The following is a 24,964-nucleotide window of genomic DNA, read 5'->3' as shown; positions in this document are numbered from 1 at the left end:
GAAGTATTAGTAAAGTTATAAGCGAAGATCGATTCACAAGGATCTGACAGCTGTCTCCGCCATTTGTTTTTTTTTAAACCAAAGGCTTTTAGTAAGAGAGTTGCCATGGCAACCAATAACCGAGTCCAATAACCCATGGCCATGGGTTATTGGACTCGGTTATTGGATTTATACAATGGCTGTGAACCAATCAGATTGCTTGATTTGAGAGAGCCGTTTTATAAATTCATTAATACATCAGTGATACACACACACACACACACACACACACACACACACACACACACACACACACACACACACACACACACACACACACACACACATTCTCTCTCTCTCTCTCTCTCTCTCACACACACACACACACACACACACACACACACACACACACACACACACACACACACACACACACACACACACACACACATTTCTCTCAGATGTTTTAAGTGTTTTGATCACAAAATAATTGTTTCTGCTAACTCAGTTGTGAAAATAAAGGAAATTTTACAATGCCACCAATTTGTTGTCCCATCAAAACCCTAAAAGCATGGTCAAACGTCTGATAAAGAAAGAGGGCGAGGTGGGAAGTGAGGCATGCATTGTTTGTTGTATCTATTTGAACATGATCAGAATCCTAGTATGATATACTTGTAATCCTAGTGCTGTTTCCAACCTACTTATAACAGCTTTAACGGAACCAATACTGTAAACAATGGGGTTTATATTTGACCGTTATATTGAAATGGTAATAATGTCTGTCTCCAAAAGCTAACGATAAAAAGAGGAAAAAAGTGAGCAATTTTTTCAGCATTAGATCTTTGCTTGAAGCCAAAACAAGGGTAGAGGAGATCAGAGGAGCCTGTGTAGGCTACGGCTCCTGTCCTAAGGTCATTTTCCAACAATGTATTATTCCACATTATTTGACACATGTCAACTTTGGACACATCCTGCTTATATAATAATAATAATAATACTTAAAAAAAATAGAGACCAAACCATGTACAGTATGGACTACACATAATCATCATCATTAAAATTGCTTAAGGCGGGCGGTGTATGTAGTCACGATTTGCGTGAGAAAGACAGCACTGATGTCGCTCATGTCTATTTTATGAAAACATGTAAGTAGAGTTATGACATTAATGATGTCACTCATGTGACATCATCAGTGATGTCATAAATCCCACAACATGTTGCGCCCATGGCGCATCTCTCCACGCGAGATTGCTAGTATATTATAAAGATATGATAGTAATTTATGCAAATTTACCTTTTTTAACACTGTAATAAGAAAACTACTGGTAGATGTATCAGTAAACAGCTTATTACATACGAATATAATTACTAGGACGTTATCTTTAAGGCAACTTGACAAGAGACATGAAGTGGGCTAACATACTGCACATTTCTAATATTTATTATTAATTGTAACATAATCAAATAATAACAATGTAACAATAATGACACATTAGTTTTCATAATCAGATCCCCCCCCCCCCCCCCCCCCCCCCCACAAAGATTGCCATTACAATGAATGAAAAAGTGAACCAGAGTTTGACACGGGACACGGCCACAACTTACTTATGACGCATGTCCTTACACTGGAGTAGCACTTACTAGTTGATATTTTCCATGTAAAAAAAAAGAGAGAAAGAAAGAAAAGAAAATACTTTTACTGAACATGTCTGTGTTATTTTTCTTTGGCAAGAACAGTTTGTAACATGTGAGGTGGAGGGAGGAGGGGGGGGGGGGACACAAAAGTGGTGTTTTACATTTTGAAGAAGAAGAACACAATCCTCTCAAGTAGAAACTTTACATTTTTCAGAACAGGTTCAGTGTTCTCCCTTTTTTTGTCCACTCAGTCCCAGCAGTCTATAACAGGTGATGGTAAAGACGTCCCCTTTTAATTCCTGGGCTGGAACAAGATCTTCACAGTCGTACATTAATAATTGGAGGCTAGTGTAGAAGCAGCACAGGCACTTGAAAGACATTGACACTGACATACAATCTGGTACAATAGTCATGCAATGATACAATTTTGGCCAACATAGCCTCGAGGTAATGATTAACATACCGATGAGCTGCATGAAGCATGGGTCTATGTTATTCCAGCCGTTTTTGCAGCAACAAAAGACCCCAGTTCAAACTTTGAATACCCGTGCAACAGAAATAAAAGGGAACCAACTTTAGCATCAGATTGTATATATACAGTTTTATAGAAATATACACATCTACCAATTAGTACTCTTTTCTACAGTGCTGTTTTTGTCTTTAGCTATCAAGCTTGTCCACAGCTTTTGGGGGTGAAGGCAAAGCCATCCAGTTTGCATAAACACTATCATTGGCATATCTTGTAAAGACTGGATTAGTGGCATCATGTCTGTTGAGCGGTACCGGGCTCTTCTCAGGCCAGTTCGGGTATGACATGCCTAAAAATGAGAACATATCATTTTTCTGCACTCAGTTGAAAGATATACAGCGTGCAGACAGTAAGGCTCTCAAATCAGACTCTGTAGTGTCAATCTATGAAGCCCTATCCTCTCTGTGCAGATGAGTGTAATAAAGTAATTGATTGATATACAAAGCACAATGTTTGATTTATTATTCATTGTTTGTTGTGATGTATCAGTGTTATTGTTTAGCCCATGGCCCCCATTGATTGACCTAAATGCCCGCCTCACTGTAAAAAATGAAGATGGACATGAAATCACAGTCAGGTCAGGGGGTTTAACTTCCTTACTAACAGGCATCTTATTGCTAAATACTTTTGGTAGCCTATCGGATGGATTATCAATATCTCGGGGCAAACATTGTATGTGTTCTTTACCCTTTCATCAATGTCTCCCAAGAGTTAGGTTCAAAAGCCTTACTGTTTCTCTGTTCAGCATTGTGTAGCTAATATATACATTAGAAATTCATGAAATTTAAGACAATCTGGAATTCAAACCACAATGAGTGATTGGTTCGGCAAAGGACCTGTTTCAAATGTTACATACAAGTTTCTTCCAATGTGAGAAAAATGCTAATGCTATGGAAATGCAATGGAATGAAAAATGAACTATGTACAAATAAAATGCCGATGAAGCACGAGGATGAGCAATGGCTTATAAATTAGAATTATGGGAATATTATTTACAAATGTCGCTTTTTTTTGGTCAGCATTCATGTACATTAGAAGCAGGTCCAAATAAAAAAGAAGAAGAGTCAAGACACAAGATCTTTTCCCACTGAGTCTCTCATTTACGGTGAAATGGGAGATATGTCAGCAGGTATCAGAAAAAGGGCATGCCTAGATCACAGTCACGCACACTTGACTACGGAAAGCCAATCACAACTTGCCAAAAAAGAGAGCTTGTGTGTGTCCTGTTTCTAAAATCTAGTAAATGCATGGGAAATTCTACCATAGAGCTTGTTTTCAATCCATGTGGAGGGGAGGGTTCGAGGGAGAGGGGCGTTATTACAGTCCACTAGAGGTGTGTCCTCTTCAGAGAGGGCGTCGTCGTACAGCAGGGCGTCGGCCGGCGTGGACGCCGCCAGGTCCAGGTAATCCTGACAAGAGGAGATCAACGCCTCATTAGGCTAATCACCGAGCAGAGCGGCCACTGAGCCGCGCTAATGAGCTAATGCAGTGGTTCCCAACCATTTTTGTGTTATGTACCCCTTGAGCTGTTTTACCATGCCGATAGTACCCCCTCACTCATGTGTGTCCATAATTCTCCTAAAGTTGTTGCATTAAACTTATATTAAACTTTTAGTAGGCCTCTCTACCACATCTCATTAAATGAAAATAATTTGAATGACTCCTCTTTAATACAATTTTGACAGTTTTCAATTGGGAAAAAGTCGCCAGTTATTATCATTTTGGAAATACATTGTAATCAAATCTTTCCAAGTACCCCCTGCAAGCTGCTCAAGTACCCCTAGGGGTACACGTACCCCTGGTTGGGAATCACTGAGCTAATGCATTCAAATCTACACTGCTGCTGCAATGCAGGATTAGACTCAAATGTGTGCAGAAAGCTTTCTATTTTTTTAAGAATATTTTTTATTGCAAAGCAAGGTGCAATTGTACATCATAGGTAAGTAGTCAAGCAATCATATTTTTCTTTTCTTTTTTACAAGAACAATAATGATACTATGCAACTTAAAATTGACAGTTTTCTTTTCTGCCTTTTTATGTGCAGAAAGCTTTCTAATCAATGCATCTGCCTTCTTGACTTTAAGGAATGCTTTCTGATGCATTTGAAGAAATATCCCGCTGTATTCAGGGATGGTTAGATTCCTGTGACCTTAAAGAGCTTATGAAAATGGCATCTTTACTTCCTGGATTTGATGCACACATCCTGAAAGCCAGATGTTGTGGTGGATCATGTTGTGGTGGATCATTCAAAAGTCTAAAACCAATGGAATATGAGTCAGGGAGAGAAAGGCTGCTTTATTTGATCGGAGGGGACTGTTTAAAAAAAGCTGATGGTTTTATTAGAAATGTATATTTATGCCTATTAGTACAAGCTAATTTCATGGGGATTTTAAAGCCACTATATTTTAGTCTCAACGCTAAATCAAGAGCCTGGCTGTGAGATTACACTGCCTCATTTTAGAATTGCTCTTGAAACGCTAATTATAGTTAATAATTAGTAATAGATTAGTAATAGATCTTACAGAGAAGCGATGCTAGCCATGTAAGACAGCGTGCACGTGCACGTATGTGTGTGCAATCAAAATTCCATATCCCCAAGTCCTAAATTTGAAAAGCCAGATCTCAATGGTAAGCTGCATCATTCAGCCAAGTTTCGTGAAAAATTGGCTCGGTAATTTTGGAGCTATCGTGTGTATGGAAAGAGTCTGATGAATCGTTTCCCCTCATTGCTTTGCTTGGACGAGAATGAATAGCTTATTATATATTGCTTGATCATACCCGACTTTTCACCATCATCTTTTCCAGTTCTTTGCTGATGTCTGAGAATGTGGACCTCTTGTCTGCTTCTTGTTTCCAGCATCGAAGCATGAGATTATACCTAAGGGAAAAAAACGTGTGCCATGGGTGAAATACGTTTCACATGAACTCTCCCAGCGGAGCAAATTTTTCCATGAATGAATGTGTAAATGTGGGGAAGGGGAGTTATTACAGAGACGAACACATGTAGTAAAGTAAGTAACAGTGTGGAGCTCACATTTCCTCCGAGCAGTTCTCCGGTTTCTCCATCCTGTAACCCGTCTTGAGCAGGTTGAAGAGGCGTTCAGGGGCGATACCTGGGTACGGGTTTCCTCCCAGTGTCACGATCTCCCACAGCAACACGCCAAACGACCAGCTGGCAGAAGAGGCACAGAGCAAGACACGAGAACTCATATGAACTATTGAAATAAATAGCGTTTGGAGTCAATCTGTGCGATAGTTTAAACAGGTTTGACTTACACGTCACTTTGTGTTGTGTAAATGTGATCAAACAAGGACTCGATTGCCATCCATTTGACGGGGATGCGGCCCTGGGGACGAGGGAGAGCCAATGAGAAGACTGGAACGTTGGAGAATGTGTCATAATAAAGGAGTAGAGAGTTGTTTCTCTTACCTTGCTCCTCTTCACATAGGAGTCCTCTTCGTACACGTCTCTGGAGAGGCCAAAGTCTGAGATCTTCATTTTCCGCCCTTCAGCTACAAGCACATTTCTGGCTGCCAGGTCTCTGTGAACAAGCTGTTGGGAAAAAGAAATACTCATTTCACGTGTCAGATACAGGTCTCGTCTTCCTGAACCGCTCGTTCTTCTCACACGGATCTCACGGATGAACGCAATTCCCCACAAAGGTCACGTACCTTCATCTCGGCCAGGTACTGCATGCCCCTGGAGATCTGCCACGCGAAGGAGATCAGGTCGCCCATGGTGAGCGCCCGGTCGTCGGGGTTCTCCAGGTAGCTGGAGTTGCGGTTGGCGTCCCTGCCCATGTAGCTCGGCCCCACCTTCCGAGTCTCGCGCAGGAAGTTGCGAAGCGATCCAAACTTGGCGTACTCCACAATCAGATACAACGGGCCTATTCAGAGACACACAGCGCGTAAGACTCCATGTTCAACACATGTGTCCAAAGGGACGACGAGGTAAGCGGAGCGGGGGGGCCTTACCGTCCTGGCTGCATGCTCCGAACATCTTTATGACGTGCGGATGGTTGACTTGCTTCAGTAAAGTGAATTCTGACAGCAGGTCGCGCAGTTCACTGTGCGAGGCGTTTTCTGTCACGGGAGAGAAGAGGAGAATTGAAATGATGAAACCATTCATTCCCTCAGACATTCACCCCGCATACATCAGCATTACTCCCCCGCTTGTCTGCTCTTGGTCTGGCCCGTCTTACCTTTAAGCATTTTCACAGCCACAGTGGTGTACCCAGCTTTTCCTTTCAGCCTGAAGGCCGTCGCCTTGACAACTTTCCCAAACTCTCCTTCTCCTAACGTTTTGCCGAGCACCAGGTTTTTGCGAGGAAATTCCCACTTAGGATCCTCCTGCGAAAACAGGACACAAGAACACGTGTGACTTCTCAAATCGATCCAAGATACAACGCTGAGGGAAAAAGTCGTGTTGTGCGAGGCTTACGGGTATCTTGAAGGTTTCGGTCTCGATGGAGTCCTGCGAGCCGCGGCGCAGGTTGTTAGCGGGGAAGCTGATGGGATAGCCCTGGACCGGCCGGCGGAAGGTCATCTCCGCCGAGGCGATCGGGGGCTTGGGGGAGTTCTTGTGGTACCGGTGGATGAAGTACGAGGACAGGAGGATGGAGATGATGAAGGAGAGGAGCAGAGCCGTGGCGACGATGGTCTTACACATGTCGTCGCATATAGCCTCTGGATGAGACGGAGGAGAGACGAGTTACTTCACAATATCGTCATTCTTTCAGTATTGTGACAACACACAGTGTTTCTTGTGTATTTTGCCATTTTGTGTGATTTCTGACACCTCACCCTCAATGTCTTCCTTCTCACAGAAGCATTTCTCGGGGGAAAAGCAGTAGCAAGTTCCATAACCGGCCTTGATCCCAAACATCAAGCCTTTCTCATGACCTCCGGTAACAGTTTCCCCTTCAGAGACAAATGAAGCACGGACACATACTCAATGTAACAAACAAAATTGACACATTGACACATTTCCTCATATTATAATGTATATCATAGCAAAGGTGTTTTGAGTGTTCTATGACTGAGATCATCAAGAGTCTCTTGCACACCTGAAAAGTCAGTGGCATTGGTGGAGTATATATACTATGAAGGAAAAGTGACAACCGCGCACTGTCTTCACTTGCTCAATCAGGATAATTTAATATCCAACATTTCGGTTACAAGAACTTTCTCAAGTATATGTGTCATACAATCATATACTTGAAAAAAGGTCTTGTAACCGAAAACTTTCGAGATTAAATTCTCCTGATTGCGCAAGTGGACACAGTGTGCGGGTGTCCCTTTTTCTTCAATGTCCTATGTCTTGAAATACTAGCAGAAATCCATCGATAAAAGGCATATTGTTTCATACTTGTACAATCTTGAGGGCATATGGACATGTCCTTGCTTTCAACCGCATCGCAAAAGCCATCTGGACATGTGCGGAGGTCGGGGGAGCAGGTTGAGTACTTCTCGGATATTCCTACAATATAGATACACAGGGAAGAGACGAGGCTAAGTGGGAAAAGTATTAGCAGGAGTAAATAAATAATAAGCCAAAACTCTGCACACTGATTACCGACAACAACAAAAAAGATTGCTGGTCAACTAAATCTACACACCTCTTTTGTATTTTTTGTTAGCTTGTCATGATGTCAGACTGAAATAGACAGTACATAAAAACTCAAACACAGTTTAGAGGACGTGGATGCCGTGTGGTTGGTGACAGAACTGCACCTTTCTCAGTGCCTTGCCTCCACTGGCATCTCCCTGTCGTTGCCCCCAGGCCTCGGACGGCCTCACAGTCTCCTCGCTGTCTGTTCTCTGCACAGGAGGAGAAGTGCTGGGTCTCCTGAATGGCCTTGTCTGTTACATAACACACACACACACACACACACACACACACACACACACACTTTAAAGAGGCCGTGGAGAGAAGGGATGTCTACTGAAAAGAGTCAGCACACAAGAGTTATTCATTCATTTATTCTTTTTTTCACAGGGATTTCCCCCCATTTTCTCCCCAATTTGACTTGGCCAATTGCCCGGTCGTTGCTCCACCCCCTCTGCCGATCTGTGGAGAGTTGTAGACTAGCACATGCTTCCTCCAATACATGTGCAGTCGCCAGCGGCTTCTTTTCACCCGACAGAGTTTCACCACCAGTAGGGCGTGGGAGGATCACGCTATTCCCCCCCAGTTCCCCTCCCCCCGAACAGGCACCCCCAGCCGACCAGAGGAGGCACTAGTGCAGCGACAAAGACACACACCCTTAATCCGGCTTCCCACCCGCAGACACGGCCAATTGTGCCTGTATGGATGCCCAGCCAAGCCGGAGGTAACACAGGGGCTCGAACCTGCGACCCTCGTGTTGGTATGGGATTTATTATTATTATCATTATTATTATTATTATTATTTAGAATTAAAGCTACACTAGGCCCGATTTGTATGTAAAAATACACATTTCATAAGCAAACAACACCTTCAAATTATGACCCTTGGCTGCTGCGATGTGTTGGGAGAAGTCTTACCATCCCCATCCAGTACAATGAGGATCTGCGTGCTGGTCTGCAGCTGCTTGTGCTCCTCCTCAGCCACGACCACGTACAGCAGGTCCTGGCACTGGGGCCGGCGCAGCGCCTCCGAGTCGTTCACATAGAGCGAGCCCCAGATATCTGTGGGGCTCTGGGCCACGTTGATGGCCGCGTAGCAGGACTGCACGTTGGCAGACGCGTTCTTCTCCGCCATCTCCAGCCGGTACGTGACACCGAAGCCATCGAACTCCAGACAGTTTTCCACACAGATCCTGCCAACCTGAGAGGAGTGGGAACAAGAGACAGAGTTTCGTTTTCAAAATGAGATATATAGGTTACATTTGGAAGAAAAAAACACTACACCTACAAAATGACAATGAAAGGATGAAATAACTATATGTTATGATATTTTTTTGAAAGATAGTAGGTAACTTGAGTCCTTGGGTGACAAAACTACATTTGCAGATTGAATACTCATTTTATCGTATTTTTAGAGATATACTATTTAGTGATGAAATTCACGTGTTTTATGGCTGGGCCAGCAGGTGGCAGTAGCCACAACTGGTGACCCAGCCAACCCAAGCAGTTGGTCTCCCTCATGGTACTGCATGTTAAAGAGAAGATCTGCAATAAATCACATTTTCTGAGCTCTAAACATGATCATATGGCTTCTACATAGTGATCTGATTACCATGAATCATATACTTTTTTTTAAAGTTGCTTCTAAGAGAAGCGCTGCTTTCCTTGTGCTGAAACTTTGAACCATGTTGCATTCCTGGGCACACCTCAATCAGGGATGTCACCTGTGGCAGCATCAAATGCAGACTGGCCCTTTTGAGACATGCATAAGCCGGGACCTGTGGGCGTGGCTCATCCTCATCCAGTGGAGGCCTCAGCTGCTGACTTGGGTTACTGGACATACTGACATGCCCTAACAAATATCGTTTTTATAAATTATATTTCATATTACTGTATTGGAAGAAAGTAGGCACATGTTGATTTTAATCGATGGTGTTTAATTGGTTCTTTGATTCAGGGCATGCGATTGTTTGACTGTTAGTTCAATGTGAAATGTCTGCTGATAATAATATAATAGTTAATCACTCCCTGAGTGTGCAAACCAGCCACTACAAGGCCTTACAGTGCAGAATAGTGGGTTATCGATTTGTACGGTAAAGCATTCAACCGTACTGGTACCTGTGCATAAAGAGCGGCTCTGCGCGTGAGTGTGAACAGATAGGTGATGTTGGCGAAGCGGATGGGGACCGGTAAGATGGTGACGTTGTAGTGCAGCAACACGGTTCCCTCTGGACCGGGGTAGGTGGTGTCATTCACCAGGTAGTCCAGCTGCACGCTGCGATTCTCCGTCACGTACAAGTTACTCTTGAGGACAAGATCTGGATACAAGGACAAACACAGGGGGAGAACATGACATAGCATTTTGACCAGTAATGTCCTCATCCAAACAAAACATCGGTGTCATAGTGTCTGGATAACTTACGGTAGTCGCGGATAGTCTCTCGAATGTTGTTTGCGGACTTCTTCTCCCTGACTTTGTCTTCTATGTCGAATGTGTCCCTGATCCATGGGTCGCTGTTGAGCAGAGTCCCCACATATCTGTTGTGATTCTGGTCTTTGGGAAATGTGGCGGTTAAGTCTCTGTCATAGATGGACAAGGTGCCAAAAGAGCCACCCTAAAGAAAGACCGGACAATAAATTGAATGCCAGCAGAATAAAAGCTAACCAGAAGAGAAAATGGGCCAACATAGTCCATCAGAATAGACCCTTTTCACGGGGGCCATTTGTGTCAAAAAGGCAGGGTAAACACAGGTGCAAGCAAAACACTAATGAGGGTTTCCAAATTCCAATCATGGAAGTTTGAAACCCTCATTAGTGTTTTGCTTGCACCTGTGTTTACCCTGCCTTTTTGACACAAAATGCCCCCCCCCCGTGAGAAGGGTCTAACCTTGAAACTTTGAGTCATATCAGCACTCTCACCTTTGGCCGTTTGAAGTTGATGGTGATGTCCACTGTGTCCGTTCCATTAATATAGGGCGCGTTGTCATCCTCATCGTTGACAATGACGTCGAGTGACGTCTGAAGCTTGGTCACCATCCTTTCTGTGAGAACGGTGCAGACCAGCAGAAGCCTGTAGACCTCGCACTCCTCGCGGTCCAAAGGAGCCGTCACCACCAGCTCCGTTGTGTTCTCGTTCACGGCAAACGGCGCTGGGATATCTGTAGCCCAACAAAATTGGGAGTTTTTCGCATGACAACAGATATGATATAGACATCTAGTGAGTCAGAGATGGCAGGGGTTGGGCTGTTGTTGGGCTCACCTGACTCCACGCTGTAGGACAGGGTGTAGTTGGGGCAGACGTTGAGCCTGGTGAGACGTCGGAGTTGCCGCAGCGCCCCGGGGAACCTGTTCTCGATGATGTGGGGGTTGGTGTCCCGGTGCGGGAAGCACAGCTCCTCCAGATCCGTCTGGGCGCACTGCGGCACCGTGCCGTTGACAAAGTTCAGGGTGAGCCTCAGCCGGGGGAGGCTTTTGAGGCACTGAGGCTTCCTGATGGGCTCGGCTGACACCATGGCGGACAGGACGAACCTCTTCACCGGCCATGAACTCTTAGCTGATGAGACACACCGCCCCCCCCAAAAAAGAAGAACAAAAGCCATTTTAATCTTGGACAGTGCCCCGCCTTGATGACTTGGCTCTTTCTTTGCTTTTATGCAATTACATTATCTTCCAGACAACTGAATATGAACCATCACCCTGAAGCCAAAGCGTTATTAGTATGCAAAAAACATAAACTTCAAGGAACTGATTTAAGATGAACTCTCATGCACATAGTGGACCCAGTACCGCGGAGATTTACCAGCGAAATAAGAAAAGTCGCCATAGTCGACGTTACCAGTAGAATGTGTCTATGCAGCTACTCACGCAGCTTCTCAAAGTCGCTCTCCTCCAGGGTTTTGTTGAGGGAAAGTATCCCGGTGCTCAGGTCCATGTGGAGCCAGTGGCTGTAGGGCTGGAGCCTGGAAGGGCACAGGTAGAAGTGGGCTCGCTCCGACTCGCTGTCCAGCATGGCGTGGACCTGGAGGACCGGCGTCCCCGCGGGCTGGCCCACGTACACCGTCTCAGTGTACTCGCTCTGAGGGAAGTACAGCCCTGCCGACCCTGCCAAGACGAGAAGAGGAAGACATGATGGAGTAATCAGATCTCTTTTAGCAACATGGGGGTTTAGGGGGATTTCTTTTCACATAAGCCATCATGATTTACTGAGGTAAATGGTAAATGGCCTGCATTTATATAGCGCTTTACACTGAGTAGGTACATTCACCCATTCACACAGACATTCATACACCGATGGTGGCAAGCTACCACGCAGGGTGCTGGCACAGCCATCGGGAGCAATCTGGGGTTCGGTATCTTGCCCAAGGACACTTTGACATGCGGACTGGAGGAGGCCGGGGATCGAACCACCGACCTCTTTTATCCAAAGCGACTAGTGGACGAGCCGCTCTACCTCCTGAGGCCTTTTCTAAAAGCGCAGGGATAGCGGCAATTTACCAGCCATTTCTGCAACAATACTGGCTGCATGACAATGAACACATACATGGGATCTGACAGATTCATTTGTTTCCTCCCCCGATATATCTCTCCTCCGTCCTGTTAACGGAAATTGAACGGAGGGCTCAAATGACACTTATGCAGCCCTTTTAATGAATTTCTTGGATGGTCAATAAGATGTGGTTTCCGATTCTCCTTGTGCTCACCTTGGGAAGTTTAATTACAAAGGATAACATGATATGGCGAAGAGATGAATCATTACCTGCTGGGGGGGTTAGTGGACTGGAATGTGTGTGTGTGTGTGTGTGTGTGTGTGTGCGTGCACGTGTGTGCCCCCCGGAGGAGGGGGGGGGGGGGGGGGGGGGGGGGGGTGTAATCTATAAAGAGCTATAGCCGGGCTGTACATTTTACAGGAAAATGGAGATGCGAGTGTTCGGCCTGTAATTATATCCCTTCCATGTTCCTCTTTGACGATGGTAGGCGACCATTTAGGCAACGCACTAATGTCATTAGCAGACAGCAAAACTAGATTTTCTATTTCTGTTGGTGCAGTTGAGGCCTTGGTCTCTGGTTTCAGACATTGATTTAATTTCGCTGGAGCTTGGATGACAGCAGGCCGGGGTCTGATGGATAAAATGTGGCCGCGGCCTCTTCCTGAAGGATGGAGGCATCACGGAGGCGAGCGAGCGATGACCCCTTTTCATTAAAAGTGTTTGCGAGACAAAAACAAAGTCAAGGGTCTTTAGCCTCCTCCGCTTGTTTGGAAATCCTGCTGGTAACGATGGGATCCGGTTTCATCATGGCAGGAATTTTTGTAGGGATGAATTTTAGGCCATTACCTAAATCTAATACAATGGAATTGGAGCCATTCATGTTTGGGTTTTGAAACATGCTGCCTAATATTACTGGCAAATGAGAAGTAGATGAAGGCTTCATTTGGCTTAATAGACTCAATACTAAGATACTAATTTCATTGGAACAGCTGTGGTACACCATTTGTGATGCCAGAAGTAGCATAGGGTGCCCATCCCCCCCACTGCATTTTCCTTTAGCCTATGTTTTGAGCAGTTATGATTTGTATAGATGTATGAAAAGCCATCCAAACATGTTTGTTATAGACCCTTTTCACGGGGGCCATTTTGTGTCGAAAAGGCAGAATAAACACAGGTGCAAGCAAAACACTAATGAGGGTTTCCAAATTCCACTCATGGAAGTGAGAAGGGTCTATTATTGTGTTATGTTTCTCCCCAGGATCACAGCTGCTTAGTATTGGAAAACCAACTGGTGCTGATAGTGTAACTGTAACATGCATGGAGGGGCAATACAGTACAGGTGGTAGGCCACAGCATGGCACCTGTGAAGGGATATGGCAAAATAAATCTAAATATAACTCTCGGCAACAAATACACAAGCGTCTGATGTTGCTTTGCTGGAGGTAACCTCCATGACTATAGGCCTATAGTATTTTCCGAAGCCCAACTCTAAATTTAGTCTGAAAATATTTGGAAAATAGGAAAGTGAAAACTGCTATCAAAGCGACAAAATATGAAACAGAATATCATGATGTTATGTGAGACAAAGTATCATATTCGTACAGTATATAGTCAAAATCCATGCTCTCATATAGTGTTGGTCTCCATCTAAATCAATAATGGCCACTAGAGGGAGACATTCTCTACTTACTGACCCAGAGCCAAACCTGTCAGAGTGGAAAACAGCAGTCTAGAAACCTAATGAGATTATCATAACAAATGGTACTAATGTCAGTAGCCATTTAATAAGATGCTAAAGATTCCAGGCTTATTCATATTCTTAATAGGCTGGAGAGGATTGATGGTTTTCGACAGTCTCTTTGTGAGATCTAATAATTGTAAGATTCATATGTGTTTATTCTACAGTAATCCCACGCATGAAGCAGGCATAAATCAAATGTGAGAAATACAACCAGGCCGTCCAGCGTGTTAATCAACAGGACCAGAATCCACTCGTGGGCCCTGGCTCGAAGCCGCGACGGGCGGACCCCATGCCACCCGATTCGTTTATATCATTCAAAATTCAATTTCTTTCCAGGACCGAAGCCAACAGAAAGTAAGCAGTTTATATCCAAACTAATTAATTGAATGGATCAAGCAGGCGTCTGAGCAAATAGCATCTTTGTTCCGTGAAGCCATTAAGATTTTCCATAGGATGCTATTACCCTATACACAAGGATGACAGAAATGATACTGTAGATATCTCAATATTGCCATTTCAAATCCTGACCATGTAACGATAATGATTCAAAAATTAAAGATGCCATCTGAATTTAATTTGACATCTATATTTTGGGTTTATTTGAATATGTCCTTGAATGACAGGCAAATGGACAGTAAGCATCTTTGTGAAACAGACCGTAAAAAAACATATAACTCGCATTACAGGTCAGCTTTACATCAATGTACACACAAACAATACAACTGTTAGCAAATCCTTTACAGCCCTCAGATAGCTGTAAAACTCGTGTTTTGCTGCCACACACCATTTAATGCCATTTAACTCAACTGCTCAGGGGGGAAGAAGATGTCTCCAATCCAATAAATAATTCTGTAAACAAAGCCACTGGCAGGGTGACAGTGTTTGAACGGGACGACTCTTGTATCTGTCCCATGTTTACACCGATCATATCCTGCTGCCAGTGGCTAATGAAATTTAACCTCATACAAAATGCTTGGTCGTTTTGGGGGTAAAAATAGTGTAACACCCTCCCACTCAGCAGCAATGTGCTCTCGCTTGTTGCCTTTGTGGATAAGTCTGTCCCCCCTGAGTTCATTTATTATGGCACGTGCGTGCCTGAGTCAAGCAGGACAAAAGGACAGAAGCTCATCACTAAATCTACCACAGACCAGAGCATCATGTCTGTCTAGGACTGGTGGGACGCCCTCTCAGTCGTCCCAGACAAAGACAGGAACTCAATTAGCTCAGGGCGTGCATCGGCTGAGAGATTTACCATCTATGAGCTCATGTGGCGGAGCGAGCCGTGCACACACAGGCCCAGGCAGCACTTCACGGTTTACTAATCTACCTCAGAGGAAAGTCCGCCATCGGAGAGCGGGAGGGAGGTCCGATCCGCATCTCCCACCCACCCACCCACCCCCCGGACGTCCTTACTGAGCATCCTTGTCAACAGCGTGGCGGTTGATGATAACCGACCCGGGCCGGTGGCTCAGTGTATGATTAATTCCCTCGCTAATCTTGTTGCTAGACTGGAGGAGAGGAGAGGCTCGTGCGGTTTTAGAGCGCGCCGGCGGCCCGATGCCCTCTCCACCAAGGTCAACGCTCAGTGCATCTGTCCCCAGTAACGACCCGTTGGAGAGGCGTGCATCTGGCAAGCAGACCAATCAATACCCCGTGCTAATCAACAGCGATGCTGATTGTTTTCCACTGATGAGGAAGACAGGAGAGAAGAGCTGATGGTCGCATGTGCGCAATCATCTCCATTGCACACAGCATGGGCCCAGTTGGCGTTCCTGTCCACACAAAAAATGACATCTATGGATTTAATTTCACAGCCAATTCCACAATCTGGTCCGTCAAAAAGTCCACATTCTCAAGCCTCCAGGCAAATAATCCATCATCTGTTACAAAGTGGCCATAGCCAATGGCAATAAGGCACATTTCAGCCAGTCACATCTGACTCAAATGAATCATAATCACTGCGAAAACCTGTCGTGATTACTCTGCTCCCAAAGATGTAACAGTTATGAGAGCGATTCCCCTCCAATGATTCAATTAACTAAAAGGCTGCTGCACACATCCAGCTATAATTCCATTTATGAAAGTTATTATTGATCATAATGTTTTAAAATCTTTCCCTCTTGGTTTCCTTTGCCAATATATTACAAGATTGCTTCCTCATAGCATACTGGATCCAGAACTTGGTTTTCATATATTCGACCTGATCCTAACCGATGGTATCAGTCACAGCAGGGGGTTTGATTGTGCTTCGTCACAAAAAAAGAAAAACAATTAGCCATAATATGGGCAGTCATTTCCTGTTATGCTGAGATTCATCAAACTTTTCATCAGAGTAACACGATATTCTATTTTCTGACGAGAGCTCGGTTAGTAGGTACTTGGGGCTCCAGGTAGATTACTCAGGTTACAGTGATGCATGCCGTAACATAATAATCAATTATCCCATAAAGTAATCCAATTAGCCCTCAGAGAATACAAGAGCCGAGATGCAGTGAACCATGTTCATCAGTCATCAAGAAATCTAATATAACATCTCCTTGGGGGGGTTTCGCTGCGACTACAAATTCAGTTTAAGAATTCCTCTGGGAACGGCAGGAGCATCAAAAATTAAACTCATGGTGTATCATAGAGCAGCAGGCTGAGTTTGACGCACTGATCATTAGACCTCTTGGATAAAATATCTTTCGCCTCATCACAGCAGCAGCAGGAAAAAGCCAGCAGATCCACTTACATATCCGCTAATGTACATACAGGCATCCATTGCCAGAGCTAGATGACATAATATAGAGTACAATAATTAGCATTGCACATAAATACTTCGGCTTGACCCACCCCAGGTTTCATCAAGGTCTCATGCTTGCTGGATCATTCTGGGAATGAAGATGTTACTCATCTGTGTTGCTCAGAGGTGTATTGAATTACACAGCTTGAATCACTGACTATTCTAGGAAGCCATCCAACAACATATCCATTAAAAGTCAAATTGACTTGCAATTATAGGGAAAAGTAATATTCCTGTGAATTTGAGTGCTTTGGAACAGGCCCTTCCAATCAAAATCATTATTGATCATTATTTTAAAATGTGACTGTTAACCTGTGTCTTATAGGCAGGACTTTACTTTTTAACCTATGATTTTAGTAATGATTGCACATAATCCACTCTAACAGAAAATCAGGTAATATTCAGGTCATGGTCTGGTTCTACCCTTCCTTAACGGGGTTCTTCTGGGCCAAAATATTTGATTGGTACTCTAAGGCCTATGCAAATAACCCTACAGCCGCAGGCAGAACTCGCCATCTTTCGGCTGCTCAGAGTCCTCTCTGAACTTCCCTTCAGGTGTGCAACAGTCAACTGGGGACAACTGTCGCCAAAAGACTCATTCTGAAGGAATGGAAGTCCTCCTCTTCACCTTCTTTTCAGGTGTGGCTGATGGACATGATCTCAGATGGAGAGACTCAGGTCCCTGAGAACCAACTCACTTAAAAGATTCTCAGCTATCTGGGACCCGTTTTTGGCCTACTTTGACGAGGTTAAGAATGACTAGTGACTGAGGTTGTGCTTTTTTGTAGGCTATTATATTTTATTTTATATATCAATTTAACACTTTTTTTTTTACAAAGTAGTTCGAACTACTTTTTATGCGTAGCTTGTAGTTTCCTAAACTACATTTCTCCCAGGGTAGCACTACATTTCTCCCAGGGTAGCTTTGCTGTAGTTTCAACTTTAAACTACTTCCATGGTGAAGTAGTTGGTAGCTTCCTAAGTTATGCTTTCGAAGTAGCTTCCCCAACACTGTAAATAAGCTATGTTTCAAAATGTTCGCTAGCAACACAATTCCGTGAAAACCGTCGTTAGCGGTGGACTGAGCTCCCGCACATCATTTTAAGAGGTCATGATCATTTCACACATTTTTGTGAGATCATGTTGAATCATTACCACAATCATTTTGAGACATTCTAGATACCTAAACAAACAAGACAGTTGTCAGCCTTTACAGCACATTGTGGACCAGCAGGTCCGATTTCACTGCAAATCTGATGGATTACTTTATAGAACAAAGGGACTATTGCTTTATGGCACAAAACAGGAAGCGTACACTGTTCTCCCAGCGCAAATGGATTTAAAGCTTTCATAGATTGTGGAAATGGAAAATGGTGGAAAGAGTTGAAGGCCAATGGAAAAATAATGTCCAACATGTTTATCCTCTTCTGTCAAGTGAAAGAGAAAACAAACACACGTCAGGGAGGGGAACGTAACAGGAAGCAACAGGGTTTATTGGGAATAAAACACTGGGGCGTCCCGGACGGTGGCTCACCTGTTAAGAGTGCACAAAGGCTTAGTCCTTCACACGGCCGACCTGGGTTCAAGTCAATGTCAACCCCTCTCTCTCTCGCCCCACCTTTCCTGTTTGCCTACAAATCAAATTAAAGGCAACCCCCCCCAACGTGGAGCGCCACATATGAGTGCCTGAAGTCTGCCTCTGCTCCAGTGATGATTTTGAATCCTTTTCTTCAAGAGCACCTACAGTACGTTTTCTCCTTCAGACACGAAGATTGATTGATTGATTGATTGATTGATTGAAACGATTTATTTCAAACAGTTAAAACAATACATAAAGTGAAAAAAAACAGTAAACATAACAGTCTAATAGACTTCATCAAAAGAAAAATACGTAAACTCAAAAATAAAAAAGGCGAACTGTTTGAAAATCAATCCTTTGAGCACACCGCCACCTCTGCTCACAACTATAAGAAACACTAGGACAGGATGGTATGAGAAGATAGAGGCTAAATTGTCTGAACACTGGTCTGATTTGCATAATATTGTCATAAGATATACTGTATGTATGTTTTAAAATGCTACACACTGCACCTTTAAAAGATATCAACATCTACGAACATCTAGGTCTGCAGCAGCACCTCCACACACACACACACACACACACACACACACACACACACACACTGCGGCTTCAAATGAGCTCAGTTAGTCTTTGTTATGTTCATTGTTGTAAATGATGGGTCAAACACTGCATGCACCACTGGGCCACTGGAAAATAACTTGTCAAGACCCATGTGAAACGAGGGGGACCGAATGCCCCGAGGGCCAAATTTCAATCAATGTCTCCTTGTCCTTCCACCACAGCAAATTAGATTGTACCCATGCATGAGAGGGAAGTGTGACCCTGAACTGACCACAGGATCAGGGACAGAGCTTTGACAGGTACTAGCAGCAGCCAGATCCATGCAGCGCGGCAGCAACAGTCGCAACAGCGGCCCAGGCTTGGAGCTTTCTCACAGGCTCCACACAGCTATGGGGCGGTGTCTGTCTGTCCGTCCAGTGTGATATCTCAGAAACCGCTGGTCCGATTTTGACAAAACTCGGAGGAGTGAAGAAGCACTTAGCTACTGTGTTCCAGTTTAAAAAAAAATACACTGATTGGCCTAAAGGGGGCACTATAATTAATGGTCAAAATTTCAAACTTTGACAAGCCATAACTGCTACTCCTCTGATCTGATTTTGATTACATTTGGAGGGATGACGCACCTTGTTTCTGATTGGCTCAAACTGTGCCTGCATCATCCATGGGGGGAAATGACATATTTAGTGTTGCTTTATTGCATGTGTGTCTGTGGCTCTGTGCATGTGTCTACCTTTTGTGATGCTTTCGCTTACTAGAAGAAAATGCTTTACTGTGATTTATTTTGCTGGCATACTGTCGTAGCAACTGTAGCTCATTGTCCATTCAGGGCCATGTGGTCGGGTGGGGGTGGGGGGTCAGGAGGTGGTGGTGGTGGTGTCTGTATGATGTGTGTATGTGTGTGGGGGAGGCTTGGGTGGATGAATCGTCTGCGAACGAGAGGAGGTGGGACCAGATGGTTGGAGTGGGAACAAGGTGCTATGTTTCCATGTCACATGGTGAACTCCAAGGCCTATGGTGGATGCAACCATCTTGAAAAATCAATGGAGATGAAAAAAAGAAAATGAAAAACTTCATTGTGTCAGTGCCAACCACTGATGGGATCAAATGTAATCAAATTATTTCTCCTCTGCGGTAACAGCTTTGTTTGAGAGCCAGTGAGAACTTTTTTTTTTTTGCCCAAGACCCCAGAGAAACGAAGCTGTTTGCAAAATAAAACACCAAACGACCAAACACTCCAGCAAATAACCTGTATCATGATGCTTTCCAATTATACTAAGAGACATACTGACAGCAAGAGCAGAACATTGACAAGATTTATAATGTATCCATAGGCAACGTAAGACACAAGCTTAACTAAATCATATAATGTAATAAGGGGGGCTAAATCAAATAGTGGCATGTATCAAATGAGATTTATTGGTCTGGTCCTTCTCAAAAGCAGAAGATGCGGAAGAAAATGATCGTCCTCGTGCGGAGGAGGAGGAGGAGGAGGAGGAGGAGGGCCAGCGAGAGCGTCTGTGCACGAGGCTTCCTCTGGGATCGGAGGGGTCGTCACTGGGGACCAGCACTTAGTTCCAGTTTCAAAGGTCAGAGGGCAACGCGGGGTCAAAGATACAGTAGCAAGGTCACGGCGGCACATAAATAAACAGATCGATGCTTTTACGCAAAGACATCTGTGTCTCTTCTTGTGGACGTGATGTATTACACGCTAATATCCACTAGAGGCTTTTGTTCATTTTGACAGAGGCTTTTGCTGGATTTTGGTACATCGTTTATATTCTGTATCACACACAACAGGCCACAAATGTGTCTTCAACCTTCCGTTTACATAGGGCGTCTGGGTAGTATAGAGCAGTGGTTCTCAAAGTGGGGTCCAGGGGAGGGGGTTCTAGGGGGTCCCCAGGAAAAAAGGGAATCATTTATTTTCACTATAATTCCATCAATAAGTAATACAATGACAGAATGTATGACTATTTTGGTCATGGGTTTCATACACTTTAAAAAGCTTTAAAAAGCTTTCTAAAAGCAAAAATCTTATCAGGTGGGGGACCCTGGGCTGGGATAAAATCGTATCAAATGGGGGTCCTTGGTCTAATTTATGTCAATTTACAGGTCCTTGAACAAGATTGAGAAGCACTGGTGTAGTAGAGGTAAACGCACTCGCCTACCAGCGCAGAGACCCGGGTTCCCAGATGTTTCTACACACACACACAATTGACCATGTCTGCGGGTGGGAAGCCAATGGGAGGAGTCCTGATCGCTGCACTAGCGCCTCCTGTTTGAGGGGAACTGGGAGAATAGCGTGATCCTCCCACGCGCTACGTCCTGCCACTACCGGTGAAAGTCCTCGCTGTCAGGTGAATTTTTGCTTACTTTATTGCTTTTTACTACTGTTTTATGCTATGTGTGTTCTGAGTGCGAGCTGCTGTAACCTGTCCCAATTTCCCCCCCGGGGATCATTAAAGTCTTTCTGATTCTGATTCTGATTCTGATTCTGAAAAGAAGCGGCTGGAGACTGCACATGTATCGGAGCAAGCATTCGCTCGTCTACGGCTCTCCCCACATCGGCAGAGGGGGCGGAGCAATGACCGGGACAGCAGGGGGAATTTGTCCAAGTACAATTGGGGAGAAAATCTTCTAAGACAAGAGGTCTCATTAGTCTGCCTCCAATTTAAAAAAAATAACCAAATTATTATTTATTTCAGGATGCCGTCCAGCTACTGACCAAAACTCTGAATCCTATGACAACAAAAACGATCAAAATTGTTTATAGAGCCCCTCTCAGTTATTTTAATTATATAGTATCATATTCCCTGATGGAGGCCATGGGGCTGCAACACGTTGGGCAAAACAACATGCAATTATGACTCGCCAAATAGAATAAAGGCTTTTCAACAGATTTCAGGGTCTTGGATGTCTTTTTTTCCCCCTTATGACTGCTAGAAGAAGTTCCACATCTTTAACATGAGAAGACAAGTCAGGAAGACTAGCTGACGTTACGGCGTCAGCTAATGGGGATCCGTTTAAATAAACAAATAAACAAATAAAGTCAGTGTTCAGTCTCTTCATCACTTTCATTTATGTCTCAAACTGGCTTCCTTCTTGCTACTTTATTCTACTGTTGTTGTCTTATGTGCAGGCACACATGCTCAGCTAGTCACATGGAACTATGCAGATTCCTCTCTTATAGTGGCATTGATTGCCAATTTCCTTTGTTTGATTACTTCAGCAGGAAACACTGAACCAATCACTAGTTGGTAACCTGCTGGAACAGTGATGACGAGACGGGAATTACCAAACGCTCACTGTTTGCTCTTTACAAACCGAAGAACCCATTCAACCATTACGTATATCCCATAATAAGATAGTGTTTGTATGGGGTATATGGTTGACACAACTATTAACTCAGGTTACGCAATACATAGATGTACCATATAAAAAATAATCCTGGCAATAGAGTATAATAATAACATCAGCCACTGTCTAGTAGGGGTGGGGGAAAAATCGATACACCATAGTATCGTGATATTTTGCCTGACGATATTGTATCGATATTTGGACGCCAAGTATCGATATTAAAAAAATAAAAAAATAAAAAAATAAAATTGTGTTTTATGACTTTATGAAAGTTGTTGGTCTGTCTACTTGACAATGTTGCTGCAATAAAATGGTTGAAGTCAGATGAACAGATTGGAAAATTGTTCTTATATAAACCAGATGTTGACAAAGTTTTCCTTTGGGGACATCATTTGCAGTTGAAAAAGTAAGAAATCGCAATATATCGAAATATCGCAATATTCAATATATCGCAATATCGCAATACTATCGTATCGTGACTCAAGTATCGTTTTAGTATCGTATCGTGGGCATCTGGTAATTCCCAGCCCTACTGTCTAGTGTAGAAGGTTTGAGGTTCACTAGAACCTATAGCGTTGTTGACGTCAACAGCTCATCTGTGTCACTCCATCCCCTCAAAAGCGAGACAAAATCATACTAGACCAGAATACATACAGAATCAAATCTGATGTGTCATTTAGAATGGGAGTGGAGGTCCAAGCTGCAATCTGAACGCTGTGTGCACTCGTAGTATAACAGGCGATATTTTCCTAAAGAAAACAAACACACACTGTTTACCCAGAGATAGGAGCAGCTGCTGCACACCTGCCCGCAGCTCGCTTCTTCTCCCCTGTGAACAAGTCTGCCTCTTTTGTTACAACAAACAGGCAGGTGTGAGTCGCCCCCATTTGTGCAGGGTGCAGATTTCAGCACCCATTTAATTACCATCACGTCCTTGACATTCACAATCTAACTGAACTTAATAAACACTGTATTCATCTATATAAATATCAGAAGAAATAGCTGGTTCAGTGAGAATAATACATGCAGCCTATAGCAGACCTGGGATCTGTTTAGCCTCTCTCTTGTGCAATAAGGCCATCCATATAGCACTGCTTTATAGATCACTGGACATGACTGATAGTGGATTTACATCACATGTCCTTTGCGGACAGGGAACGAGACAAAGTCAAAGAGCGTAGATTTCTTACTAAACACTGCTGTCATGATGAAAAATAATCAGAGAACATTACATACAACTATAACACCATATATATTTAATGAATCATCTTAGCACCATGGCCTGTAACTGCTCCCTTGGGGTGATTACGTAGGCTTATAGCTTGTGGGTAACCCCACTTTTGGGGACAGAAAGTAGGGTGAAAATCAATGACTCATCTAAATTCCATACAAAGACTGTGACGATAACCTTACTTTTACACTGCAACGTCTCTAATAGCAGAATTGATGGGAGGCTCTGTTGGAAATAGACTTAAATCCCATAACAAATTAAAGAATTCCACACAATGGTCTATATTTATCCAACCACATTTCACATACTTGCTGCACACTGCGATTTGCACACTCCTGAGCTATGAGAGACACTTTAAATATAGACTGCATGGGAGGAGAGTGTTGGTACAGTTGGGCTGTGGGATTGCGAATGGGATTATAATATTATGATATATAGCTGTATGCATTTTAGGCTACTCTAGGAGGCGGTGTGTGGCATACCATGCATAACACCGGTGGACAGCAGATTTATACTACTGGACTGAATGCAAGTAGAATTTCTGCAGCATGAAACCATACCTGCGTGCAGTAAACACCATTTCAAAGTTAGCCTACTTGGAAAGCCTTGCAACTCATTCAAGCTGAATGTTGCAATTTAACAAAGCAATATGCATGCACTGAACATGCAACTTCATCATTAACAGTGTGTTTGTCAATAGACCCTTTTCACGGGGGCCATTTTGTGTCGAAAAGGCAGAATAAACACAGGTGCAAGCAAAACACTAATGAGGGTTTCCAAATTCCAATCATGGAAGTTGGAAACCCTCATTAGTGTTTTGCTTGCACCTGTGTTTACCCTGCCTTTTCGACACAAAATGGCCCCCATGAAAAGGGTCTATTGCCATCTAGACTAGACTTCAGGTTGGCTTTGTAGCAGCTCAGCAATCTCTTTCTCTCCTCTCCTCTCTCTCCTGGTGGCCAATTTGGCAGAGAACCATACATTCGGTGCCTATTGGATTGAGAGTGCTCAGTGGCCATATGTAATTGAATTGGCATTCTGAATGATGGGCAGATGAGGAGCGCTGAAGAAGATGCTTTATAGCTTTAACGGCAGCTGATGCTGTGCTGATAAGAGGTGCGGTGTCCAACAGCGCGGAGCAGCCAACCAGACAAACAAACAAGAGGAAACATAAACAAACTATTTTTCACACATCTAATTTCACTACTAAACATTGCATTTAACCGAATATCCCAATCTTCTGTAGCCTACTATATTCATTCACTCTCTCTAAGCCACAATACATTTTTGAAAAACACTTTCCGCCCAACTTTGTGCGCCTTCACTTTTATCAAGCTTGCAGGTCCGGAAAAGGGAGGCTGGTGGTCCTTACCTTCGCACCACAGCAGCAGGACCAAAAGGATGTTTCTCCGAGAGAAACCACAACTTGGCCCCATGTTCGCCAACCATAGGTGAAAGTTTCTGGATGAAAA

General features: G+C 43.8%; 1 protein-coding gene across 1 annotated transcript; it reads right to left on the bottom strand.

Moving 5' to 3' along the window:
* Positions 1-2,274: 2,274 nt before the first annotated feature.
* On the bottom strand, positions 2,275-24,964 carry ret (ret proto-oncogene receptor tyrosine kinase; the record flags this gene model as incomplete). The annotated part of the gene is made up of 20 exons (XM_083658433.1): positions 24,865-24,964; positions 11,616-11,852; positions 11,011-11,304; positions 10,671-10,909; positions 10,174-10,366; positions 9,870-10,069; positions 8,670-8,952; positions 7,877-8,005; positions 7,512-7,622; positions 6,947-7,063; positions 6,585-6,829; positions 6,346-6,493; positions 6,119-6,226; positions 5,816-6,030; positions 5,574-5,696; positions 5,420-5,490; positions 5,178-5,315; positions 4,922-5,021; positions 3,405-3,552; positions 2,275-2,432 (listed from the first exon to the last, which is right to left on the bottom strand). Exons 1-20 carry the CDS (start codon positions 24,926-24,928, stop codon positions 2,275-2,277), a joined length of 3,321 nt encoding a protein of 1,106 aa, XP_083514559.1. The 5' UTR covers positions 24,929-24,964.

This window comes from Poromitra crassiceps (assembly GCF_964638095.1).
Source record: "Poromitra crassiceps genome assembly, chromosome: 22".
Classification (NCBI taxonomy): domain Eukaryota; kingdom Metazoa; phylum Chordata; class Actinopteri; order Beryciformes; family Melamphaidae; genus Poromitra; species Poromitra crassiceps.
Note: the sequence above shows the minus strand (reverse complement) of the source record. Positions and strands in the feature narration are given on the sequence as shown.